Source organism: Musca domestica, unplaced genomic scaffold, assembly GCF_030504385.1.
Source record: "Musca domestica strain aabys unplaced genomic scaffold, Musca_domestica.polishedcontigs.V.1.1 27, whole genome shotgun sequence".
Lineage (NCBI taxonomy): Eukaryota > Metazoa > Arthropoda > Insecta > Diptera > Muscidae > Musca > Musca domestica.
Window position 1 is genome coordinate 9,154,168 of NW_026712286.1, and position 12,719 is coordinate 9,166,886.

A 12,719-nucleotide genomic window follows, 5' to 3' on the forward strand; every position below is an offset into this window, starting at 1 on the left:
TTTTTTTAAATATTTTTCAAGCGTTGATTTTTAGAAAAATATCCTTCAAGCGTTGATTTTTTAATTTTTTTTTAAGTGTGGATTTTTAAAAGATTTTTTTATTTTGTATTTTTAATAAAAATTATTTTTCAAGAGTGGATTTTTCAAAAAATATTTTTCAAGCGTGGATTTTTAAAAAATATTTTTTTTTTAAATATTTTTCTAGGACCAACAACGTGGATTTAAAAAAAATATTTTTCAAGCGTGAATTTTTAAAAAAATATTTTTCTAGGACCAACAACGTGGATTTAAAAAAATATTTTTCAAGCGTGAATTTTTAAAAAAATATTTTTTAAGAGTGGATTTTTAAAAATATTTTTCTTTAAATAGAATTGTAAAAATTGTAAAAATATTTTTTCAAGGACCAACAACGTTGATTTAAAAAAAAAAATATTTTTCAAGCGTTGATTTTTTAAAAAATATTTTTCAACAGTGGATTTTTTAAAAATTATTTTTCAAGCGTTGATTTTTTAAAAAATATTTTTCAACTGTGGATTTTTAAGATTTTTTTTAAGAATGCTTAAAAAGCAAGAATTCCTTAAGAACATTTTTTAAGGATCCACAACGAGCGTAAAGACCCACAGAAAGCGTGGATTTTTAAAAATATTCTTTTAGCGATTCATCTGTTGTGGAATTTAAAAAAAAAATATTATTAAACCTGAATTTTTTTAAAAATACTTTTTAAAGGACTAAAACTTGCGTCAATTTTTTAAAAACATTTTTTTGGAACTATATTTTGAAAAATATTTTTAGATTTTCTAAAAATAATTTTTCAAGGACTCACAACTAGCGAGGACTTTAAATTTAAAAAATATATATATTTTCAAGCTTGGATTTTTTTAAAACATTATTTTTAATACTTTTCAGCGTGGACCCACAAAAATCGAACAGTTTTTTAAAAAATATTTTGCAAGCGCATATTTTTGTAAAATATTTTTTCAAGGACCAACTCTTCAAGCATATGTTTTTAATATTTAAAAAAATATTTTTTCAAACTTGAATTTTTTAAAAAATAAAATGTCCATATTTGTTAAAGTATTTTTCCAGCGTGGATTCTTTAAAAATATAATTTTCAATATTTGTTAATGTATTTTTCCAGTGTGGATTCTTTAAAAATATAATTTTTAATATTATTTTTTATATTTTTAAAAATATTTTTCAAGCGTTGGTTACAAAAAATATTATTTTTAAAAATACAATTTTAAGTTTGGTTAAAAAACATATTTAAAGCATTGGCTAAAAATATAATATTTAAAAAAAAATGTTCAAGCGTTGGTTAAAAAATAATATTTAAAACAAATCTATTTCCAACGCTGGTTAAAAAAATAATATGTAAAAAATCCATTCGCATTGGTTAAATTTTTTTAAAATCTATTTCAAACGTGATTTTTTTTAAATATTATTTTTAATATTATTTTAAATATTTAAAAAAAAAATTTCAAGCGTTCATTTTAAAAATAATATTTTAAAAAAAATCAAGGGTTGGTTAAAAAAATAATATTTTTGAAAAAATCTATTTCAAGCATAGGTTAAAAACACGTTTCCAGCGTGAATTAAAAAAAAACATTTGTAAAGTGTGGGCTTTCAAATTTTTTAAATAATTTTTAAAAAATATTTTTCAAGTGCATTATCCAATTTTTAGTTTGTAAAAAAATCGAGCGTAATTTAAAAAATATTTTTTTAATATTTAAAAGAATATTTTTCAAGCATGGGTTAAAAGTAAACAATTTTCAAGAGTGAATTTTCTAAAAAAATTCAAGCGAGGGTTTAAAAAATTAATTTTTAAGATTTTTTTAAAGGACCCACAACAGCTACCTTAATCGTGCCGTAACTCCATATAAACATGCTGGAGGTCCTAGGATTCTGGCGAGATTTTTCCTTTTAATTTTGTTCACAAAAATTAAATTTTATAAATGACAAATTTTGGTCATCAAATGTTAAGGAGGTATTCTCAAAACCGCGCCGATTTTTTCCTAATACTTCGATTTGTACTTTACGAACGAGACAATGGAATCCAGTGTCTGTCTCTCTCACTCTCTCTTCTGCATCCTAGTGACCTTGCTTTGAGTTCTTATTTCAATTTTGTTCCAATTTTTCAAACTTTAAACCTCGCAAAATTTCTTCTCCTCATCATTTTTTTGAGCTAATACTTCGTTTCATATCCAAATACCTAATGTTATTGTCCATTGAAAATGGTCTCGGGATAATAGCTGGGCGCATTGAACATGCGTGGAAAACCGTTCGGATCCAATTGATGATTGACAGGCAGCACAGACATGATGTCACTGGAAAAGAAAAGAGAGAGGGAGAGAAAAAAAATACAATTTTGTTAAAAAAAAAGAGAAATCTGATAAAAATAAAATTTAGGAAAATGAAATAAAAAAAAACATGTGTTAAATGTTATCAACACCCCGACACAAGACACTTGTCATCATTTGGCATACTTAACGCCCGGCCGGCCTCCTGTTGTGGGCCACATGCCCCGTCAGCGCAAAAGAACTAGGACAATGTGTTGGCCATACGAAACGATGTTCGACCACAAGGGACCAAAAGGGCGTCCTTTGGTCTAATTTTATGTGTTTTTGTTGTTATTTTTTTTATAATAAAACATACAAACACATGCCCATACACACACACACACAACCTTGGTAATTGTTCAAGGAACAACAAAAAAATGCTCTCATAAAAGCCATTCAAGTGTGGTTAGCTTGTGCGCCTGCGCCCTTTGATTTTCAAAGAAAACGAACGAACGAACGAATGAATTTCTTTTTTCTTTTCGAATTGGTGTGTGGTGGGCATTCTGTCTGTCCTTCGCAACCCTCGGCTGTTATGTTTATATGCAAGTACGTGACTTTTTAATGGTCACTTTTTTATGATATTTTTAGGGCAATTTGAACTGAAATTTTTAATTGTTTTCACAACTCCCAGGCATGTGTTGGAGTGAATGAATGGAAGACCATGCAGGAAGGGAGGGGGGAAATTTCCAATTTGCCTATAAATGTTAGTGTCCAGATTGATTTTTTTTTCATTTCTCGTAAATTTGAAGAGTTTCAGTTTTAAGTGTGAAATTTATGGGCAATTTTCAATATTCTTTGGAATTGTGGCAGACTTCGTGGGGAGTTGTTGGATTCTTTTTTTTTTTTGAAAAATGCGTATTTATTTTGTTTTTTTTTTTTTTTGAATTATGAAATTTGAGTAGTGAATGAAGTAAAATGCAATTTTAGTTCAATAATTACAAAGAAAATTACAATTATGAAGATTATTTAAGGAAATTATGAGATTTGAAATGAAATATTGGGAGCAGGGGTTCTTGGAAATGCAATGGAAGGAAGTCTGGATAAAATTGAAGCAAGGGAGGCCAGGGAGTCTTAAAAATACGAGATGAAAATGCAAGTGTTGGTGGAGAGAGAGAGAGAGGAAGGGAGAGAGGTAGAGAGAGACTGAGTCTGATGGGCAACGGAGTCCTCCAAGGACAATATGCTGCGTCAAAGAGCAATGAGCAGATGAGCTGGTGGACAAAGGGATGTTTCATGGGGAGCTTGAGAGCACAGGGGTTTTCATGGTCGAGCTTGAGCCCGAAGAAGTACTTCGTAGTACTTCATGGAGGGATAGGGAGAAGTTTATAGACCAGCTGCGGGCCAGGCAGTCTTTCATAGACCAGCTGGGGGCCTGACAGTCCTTGAAATACGAGCTGGAGAGAGCCAGAGAGTCTTTCATAGACGAGGTGGAGATAGAACAAGGGAGTTTTTCATAGATGAGCTGGAGGTCCAGGGAGTCTTTCATAGACGAGCTGGAGGTCCAGGGAGTCTTTCATAGACGAGCTGGAGGTCCAGGGAGTCTTTCATAGACGAGCTGGAGGTCCAGGGAGTCTTTCATAGACGAGCTGGAGGGGCAGGGAGTCTTTCATAGACGAGCTGGAGGGGCAGGGAGTCTATCATAGACGAGCTGTAGAGAGGAGCACGAAGTCTTTCATAGGCGAGTTGGAGACAACCAGGAAACTGGAGGGCCAGGATTTTTTTCATAGACTTACTGGATGCCCCGAGAGTCTTTCATAGAGCCAGGGAGTCTACCATAGGTGAGTTGGAGAGAACAAGGGAGCTGGAGGGCCAGGAAGTTTTTCATAGACTAACTGGATTCCCCGAGAGTCCTTCATAGACGAGATGCAGAGAGCCACAAAGTCTTTCATAGACGAGTTGGAGAGAATAAGGAAGCTAGAGAGCCGAGTTGTGATGATGAGATGAGTTGGGGATGAGAGAGGAAGACTTTCATAGACGAGCTGGAGAGAGGAAGGTAGATTTTCATAGAAGAGTTGGAAAGAACAAGGGAGCTGGAGGCCCAGGAAGATTTTCATAGAATAGCTGGATGCTCCAAGAGTACTTCAAAGACGAGCTGGAGACCTTCATAGACGAACTGGAAAAAATCAGGAAGTCTTTTATAGAAGAGTTGCAGAGGACAAGGGAGCTGGAGAGAGCTAGAGAGTCTTTCAAAGACTAACCAGATGTCCCGAGAGTCCTTCATATACCAGCTGGAGAGAGCCAGAGAGTCTTTCATAGAAGAGTTGGGGAGAGCCAGGAACTTTATCATAAACGAGTTGAAGAGAGCCAGGTAGTCTTTGATAGAGTGAGTCTATCATAGTTCCAAAAAAATTTTTGTGCTGGAGGGCTGTAGAGGCTTTCATAATTTCGAAAGTATTTTAAAATAATTAAAAAAGTTCAAATAATTTCAAAAATCCTCGATTATTAAAAAAAATATTTCTCAACAATACTTATAAACTTCTAAAGACCTTAAATACGTCTTCTCTAGATGGAGGACCTCCCAAATTCAACTACTTCCCCATTTTATAAAAAAAAACAAAAATCACAACACTTCTACTTACGATCTCTGTTGCGGCGTTCGATCCCTTTGTCGTCGATTCTTAAACCAATTCGAGACCTGTGTCAATGTCAGCCCTGTCTTCTGGGCTAGCGTTTTCTTCTCATCCGGCGTTGGATAACGATTTGTCAAATAACAATCTTTCAGTGCATTGCGAGACTTTTCCTTAAAACAATAGACCGTCTCTTCACCATCCCATATCGTTTTGGGTAGAGGATATTTTTTGCGCAACCGATATTTATCCACAGCACCCAGAGGACGACCGCGTACCTTTTCCGCTTCCTTGTAGTGGGCTTTAAACCAAAGATTTTGCAAATCAGCATGATATTTAATGGAGAAACAATGTGATTCGAGCAAATTGTAGACCTCATGGAATTGGCCACGATGATATGCAACGATGGCACGTGCTCGCAGGACACTTTCGTTGTTCTTGAACAGTTCCGAGGCGGGTAGATTGCACAGAAAGGTGGTTAGTTTTTCAATGTCACCTTTTTGCTGGAGGGCTTCACACATGCATTGGATCTGTAGGGAGGAGGAGGAGAGAGAGGGGAAAAATTATATAATTAATGATTTTTAAATAATTTAAATTGTTAATTATTATTTTTTATGGGAAACTAATTAAAACCCGCAGGGATAACATTTTGTCCTTTTAAGATGATTGATTATTTTAAGTCTAATATCTAACATTAATTCAATAAATTCCTACATTATTTTTATTTTTATTATTATTATTATTTTTATTATTATTATCATTATTATTATTATTATTATTATTATTATTATTATTATTATTATTATTATTATTATTATTATTATTATTATTATTATTATTATTATTATTATTTTATTATTTTCATCATTTATTACAATAATCAATCAAATCTCTTCATTTTCCCTAAAAATGTATTGTTTCCCCTTTTATTGGCAAGAAGAGCAAGTCATTACTCGGAGATAGTCCCCATTTGGTGGAAATAGACACTAACGGCTTAACTGCCTTGCTCTTTCTCTCTTAATTTTGTTGGGGATTGGATTGGGCAAAAACTTGTTATAAAATAACAGAGGGGATCATTCTCAGTGAAAATAAACATAACGGTGAGCGTGATTTGCAATCGAGAGAGAGAGAGATGCTAATATAGGAAGAAAATAATAAAGAGGCGGAAATAGATAGACAATTTAACTGTTATATTTATATTGGACTGATATGCCAAAAATCAACGTGACCGTTGTATGTATTTGAGGAAAAGAGATCTTAACTCAGAGACGGAAGTGAAGAGAACCAGATTTAAAGAGAAATTTAAAGTAAAGCTGTAATAAGGGATTTCACGTTTAATTGATCTTTTTAAGTTAAAAAAATTTAAAAAAATAAAATAAATAAAAAAAAAATAAAAATAAATTAAAAAATAAAATAAATTAAGAAAGAAATAAAAAATAAGTTAACAAAATTAAAAATAATCAATAAAAAATTAAAATAATAAATCAAATAATTGAAAATAATGAACTAAAAAATAAGAATAAACTAAAAAAATTACTGAAAATTAACAAAAAATAATAAATGAAAAAAAAAAAACAAGTAAATGAAAAAAAATATTTACTAATTAAAAAAAAAATAAAATAATAATTGCATGACATAATTAACTAAATTAAATAATGCGAACAAATCTAACAATTGGGGAGTTTTATTAAAAGAATAATTTTAATTTTTGTTAAAATATTAAAAAAGTATAGCGTAAAGCTACGAAAATAAAATTCTAAAAATTTAAGATTAAATTTTGAATTATAAATTTATTTTAAAAATATTCCTCTTTAAGAATTTTCAATTTTTTGGTTAAATATTTTTTAAAATTCTTTGATTTTATTTAGAAATATTTAAAAAAAACATGGATTTTTTTGGAAAATATTATTTTTAGAATATTACACAAAATATTTTTTTTAATTATGATGAAAATTAGTATCTCACCTGATCTGTAGTAAATTGTAAAAATTTCCGATCCATTTGTATATTTCCAACACTGTTGTGAGACCCCGTGATATTTGAAAGTAGACCTCCGGAACCATTTAGACCACGATTTAACGAAGTCAAGGGATCCGATTGCTGTTGTTGTTGCTGCTGTTGGTGTTGTAAATTCCCACTATTGCCGGTTGTTGTATTGAGATTCATTTGATGATGACTGCCCGTCAAACTTAAGGCCTTTGTATTGCCATTGAGATCACTTTGGGTTGGCGCTGGAGGTGGTGGTATAACCCCTGTCGAACCTATTGCATTTTCAAAAATCATATTATTTATTGCCGAATTTGGATATACCGGCGATGTGGTGGCTGTGGGCGGTGGAGATTTATCGTAATCACTGGTTATATCATGAAATCGACGATCCAGCTCTTTATCATTGGCATAGGGAGAGAATTTATCCAAGTGCAGTACCGTTTTACAGGATATGTTGCCGCGATAACCTGGGGAAAGAAAATTGCAAATTATTAATGATAAAATAAAGAAAAATTAGGAAGTATAAATAAAATAATTATCCGTGGCGTTTACTTCATGACGTTTGGAGAGAGGAGACTAGACTATTGTTGTTCTCTGGTTGTATGTTTCGTATGCTTCACATTTTTTTATGTTTTTCCTTGTGTTGCATTCATTGGTGCATTTTGGTAATAGTACTCCTTAGAAATGTGCTGACTTGTTAGCGTCACTATGACGCTTTCGATTTTTTTTGTTTTGCATTTTGGTCACACGATAGGAATTTGATGACAACGAAAATGGAGTTTTATTTTTTTTTATTTTAAGGATGACAAGGTTTGAATTTTTTTGGGGAAGAATTTTGAAGAGTAGTTGTACCAAAGGGTGTGCGGCGGTATTTATCAGCTTCAGACCAGATCTTGGATTGAAAGAAATATTGGAAAGGAATCGGATGCTTATTTCACGTTTTATGATATTTTGAATAACCAAAATATTTTACCCGTTGTGGGGGAGGTACCAGAAGAAGTGGGTCTATATCTACAATTTTTACACCAGATTTTGTCTTGGTAGAATTATTAAGATATGCGAAGTTTGAAGAGAATCGGATGCTTATTTTGTCTTTAATAAGATTTATAATTTTTTCAAAATTTTGTCCCGTTGTGGGGGAGGTACCAGAAGGTTTGGCCCGATATATTCCATATTTACAGCAGATCTTGGGCTAGTAAAAATATTGGAATGTGTTGAGTTTGAAAAGAATTGAATGCTTACTTTGCGATTTTTGAGCTTCTTGGATATTCAAAATTTTTTACCCGTTGTGGGGGAGGTACCAGAAGGAGTGTTCTATTATGTTCCATATTCACACCAGATCTTGTGTTGATAGAAATATTGGAATATGCCGAGTTTGAAAGGAATCGGATCATAATTTCGCATTTTTTGAGCTTCTTGGTTATTCAAAATATTTGACCTATTGTGGGGGAGGTACCAGAAGGAGTGGGCCTATAGCTCCCATTTTTACACCAGATCTTGTGTTAGTAGAAATATTGATATGTGCAAAGTTTGAAGAAAATCGGATGCTTATTTCGCCTTTAATAAGAGTTATAATTTTTTCAACATTTTTAACCGTTGTAGGTGAGGTATCAGAAGGTGTGGTCCGACACATTCCAGCTTTATACCAGATCTTGTGTTGATAAAAATATTAGAGTGTGTTGAGTTTGAAATAAATTGGATGCTTCTTTCGCATTTAATGAGACTTATATTTTTTTCAAAATTTTGTCCCGTTGGGGGGAACCTACCAGAAGCAGTGGTCCGATATCTACCATATTCATACCAGATCTTGTGTTAGTAGAAATATTGATATGTGCAAAGTTTGAAAATAATCGGATGCTTATTTCACTTTTGATGAGAGTTATAATTTTTCAAAAAAATTGACCTATTTGTGGGGGGGGTTACCAGAAGGAGTGGGCCGATATCTATCATCTTCACACCAGATCTTGCGTTGACTGAAATATTGAGATGTGTGAAGTTTGAAGAGAATCGGATGCTTATTACGCCTTTGAAGAGAGTTATATTTTTTTCAAAATTTTGTCCCGTTGTGGGACAGGTACTGGAAGAAGTTGTCCGATATGTTTCATCTTCACACCAGATCTTGTGTTAATAAAAATATTGAGATGTGTGAAGTTTGAAGAAAATCGAATGTTTGTTTCGCATTTTATAAGAGTTATAATTTTTCAAAATTTTGACCCTTTGTGGGGAGGTACTCGATTGAGTGGGACGATATTGTTCATTTTTACACCTAACCTAGCACTGATAAAAATATTGGAATTTGCAAAGTTTACCCAAATTCGGATGATTCTTTCATGTTTTATGAGGTGAATTATTTTCTGAGAAAATTTTGACCTTTCTTTGAGGGAGGTACCAGAGGGAGTGGACCGATATTGCCCATCTCTGAACTCGGTGAAAGTTTGATGATAAAATGTCGATGTACCAAGTTTGGACCAAATCGGTTACTCTCTTCGAGAGTTATTGCGCTCATCAGGCAGCCACAGAGACGGACGGACGGACAACCTTGGATCGTCTATAAATATCCTGAAATTCAAAGAAATCTAGGGTCCAAAACCGTTTTTTATGAGCCACATTTTAGCTGTATTAAACTTTGTATACCCTAAAAAAAAAAAATTTACAAAATGTAATCTAACATGGGTCCTGCAAAAATATTCCAAAAAAATCTTTAAAATCCGAAATCTTCATTCCGAAAGATCTTATTTAAGATATTTTCGCTCTATATTAAAAAAATATACTTTGATCATAAGATCATAAAAATAATGTATCTCCTAAACATTCCATGATTTTAGCTCCCGATTAACGGAACATTAAAAATCTCTTTGCTTCTATTGTTACTTACCCGAATTCGGCAGAAATAGGGCACCATATGAAATGGGCGAATGCATATTATCCTGATTAATTGGTGAATTTTCCGATGAGGCACCGCCGGAACTTGTTGAGTCTAAATCACCACCATTCAAGGATGACGATAAAGGATTATCCATACTTTTCACAAACATTAAGGGCTCTTTTTAAATTTTTTAAGGGTTTATTTAATTATTTTTTTAATATTTTTCACTCCATAAATTCCATTTGTTTTGCGAATGTTTGATTTTTTTTTAAATAATGAATATTATATATATTGTTTAAATATATATTTTTTTAAAACTCCTGTTTTTTCTTTAAATATTTTATTCCACTATTTTATTTTTTAATATTTGGTTATTTTAATATCCACTCTTTGTTTCTCTTAATAACACCTTTTATTTTGGAGGGGTTTTCTTTTCTAATACAAAATATGACACCTTATTACAGTTTAAAAAAACACTCGAAGAGATATCAAAACATGCAACGGGAGAACCTTACGCCTGCGAAGTTCTAATTGAACTGTTTGTGGCATAGAATTCTTGCACAAATGTACCCACACAACCACGACCATGGGCATGGAGTAGGAAATGAAAGAGAGAGCAAGAGCATGGCATTGCTCACACAACAACAGCAAACAGACAACAGATAGGCCTTTCCGTTGCACACTTTCACACACTCAGGCATGCACACACACACATTACTACTCAGAGTCAATGAATAACGGACGAATCACATTTCTCATTGAATGGCATGCAATGCTTTGTTGTTGTTTTTGTTTTTTTTTTCTTTCGTAGAGGGAGAAACAAAAAGGCAATGAAACACTCTCACATTGCATTGTGTGTTTTTAGGGGTTGTGTTTCATTTCAAATATCCTGTTTCCGTGCCAAACAAACAAAAAAGGAGGAGGGCGTTACCTTTTCATTGGTGAGTGCGTGAGCAGAGATACGCCATTTTTTCTTTACTCTTTCCAATGAAGAAGGAAAATCGACAATGGAACAGGTTTGTTTTGGACAAAGGCCTTTTTGAAGCAGCAGCCTCTGTCACACACATTGTTCAATGTTACATCACAGATCAAGAGTTCTCATATGTCCTGGGATATTATTGTGTTGTTGTTGTATTTGCATTGTTTAAATTCCGGTTTAAATTTTCATTTGGCAATACTGTGCAAAATTTTCCAGGGAATCGAAAAAATTTGATACTGCTAATCCACTACTTTTTGTGTTGTATTGAGGAAATAGGAAAACATTTTGCAGATGACTTCCATGTAGCCACTCCAATTACTTACTTGCCGTAACCTTGACCTGAATATATGTTCACCCACAAAATATTAGCTAATATTTCAAGGATATTTTCGTTGTTTTATATTTAAACTAGCTGGCCCGGTCCGCGTTGCCGGCCCGTAGTTTTAGTCTTTAATGCAAATTTTGCATAGCATAATATTTCACAAATCTAGCTCATAAAGATGAACAAATTTTAATATAAATATTGATTCGACTAAATAGAAATAAATAACTATGGAAGGAGGGCAAAATAATTTATAAATAGTCAAAGTTAATTACGCTTTTACACCCATTACCATAGCACCTCAAATTGCGCATTAGAGTCCCCAAAAAGTCTATGTTCTTGTTCATGGTAAAATTCAATAACGATTAAACAATACCCGCGTTGTTATCCGCCAATCGGTAAACATCACTATAGATCGGCGGGCCTGGGGACTATATGGTGACTGTACCAAAATATTTACGTATGTTTCTGTAAGATGGTTCTCTACTCACAAAGTAGCCTAAATACAGCAAATAATGGCCAAATCAGTTGAAAAACGTGGCCAAGACCACGGTCACAGCTGTCAGGTCAGGGATACATTTATATAAGGGTTATACCAAAACGTGGCCCAACCAATATTCTCTTGGGGGTTTCAAATTCAATAGAAAACAACATTTTTTTTCTGACCACCAATTAGATGTGAAAGTGGACTTGGGAATACGCCAATGTGGGGACTTTACTTAAATAAATTCCTATGTGGCAATTATCCGTATGATGGTTCCCTACCCCAGAGTAGCATAAATACAACCTTTAGCCAAGTCAATTAATGAATGTGGTCAAGACCAAAATGGGCCCTACTCTGAAAATTTCAAACTTTATGCGAAGAGGTTCTCTACCTCCTTAGAAACAAAAATGCCAAATAATGGCTAAAATATTAAAAAAGTGACCAAGACACCAAAAATAGCTTAAATCATACGATGGTTATATAAATATGAAATCGGGTTGTCCCATATCCGTGAGTTATGATCGATATCATGACCTATCTTGAATATTTGGGAAGAATTTCTGGAAGGATAGAAATCTTTATCTTACTAAAAGTCCCATACGCTCTACTATTTTCCACCCTTTATATTTGGTATTTTTCTGATTGTACATTGGACGGATTATTGTGACAGGAAAGAAGTAGTTCCACGCTTTGAAATGATCCCCATTAGGCTTTTTCGGCAATTTTTGTTTGTTCAAATGTGTTCGCATCTTCCAGCTGAACCACGATGTCGGCCCTGGAGTTGAAAGGTAGATGTCAGTTGACATCGTATTTCCTACTTATTTCATTTTTTGGTGAAAATTTGTATATAGTGAAAAATTATTCTTTATTTTGTTCGCAAAAAAATTACTGAATTCAATTAGATAATACAAATTGAAAAAAAAATTGACAAAAGAAGCATAACACATTGAAAAAATCTTCAACTTGTTCGCTGATTTTTTTACAGCAAATGTTTAAAGATCCTTATATAGTTTGTCAATAGAATGTACTTCTATTTTAAAATTCGATTCCATTAAATTATTTCGACATCATCTATTCCGTTTCGCCACCACATAATTCGGTACTACGCTTCCATGTAACTCGCCATCAATTTCATTTCTCAAGAAATCAAGTCAATTAAATAAATTGGTATTAATA

The 12,719-nt window shown here is 32.8% G+C and overlaps 2 protein-coding genes across 2 annotated transcripts in view; both read right to left on the reverse strand.

The window, feature by feature from the left end:
- LOC101889232 (lysophospholipid acyltransferase 5) overlaps positions 1-12,719 on the reverse strand; it is a 451,325-nt gene that overhangs the window by 263,639 nt on the left and 174,967 nt on the right. The window lies entirely within an intron of this gene.
- LOC101891105 (protein sine oculis) lies at positions 1,731-9,994 on the reverse strand. The gene is made up of 4 exons (XM_011293016.3): positions 9,768-9,994; positions 6,869-7,359; positions 4,916-5,433; positions 1,731-2,324 (listed from the first exon to the last, which is right to left on the reverse strand). The coding sequence occupies exons 1-4, from the start codon at positions 9,925-9,927 to the stop codon at positions 2,216-2,218; spliced, it is 1,278 nt and encodes a 425-aa protein (XP_011291318.1). The 5' UTR covers positions 9,928-9,994; the 3' UTR covers positions 1,731-2,215.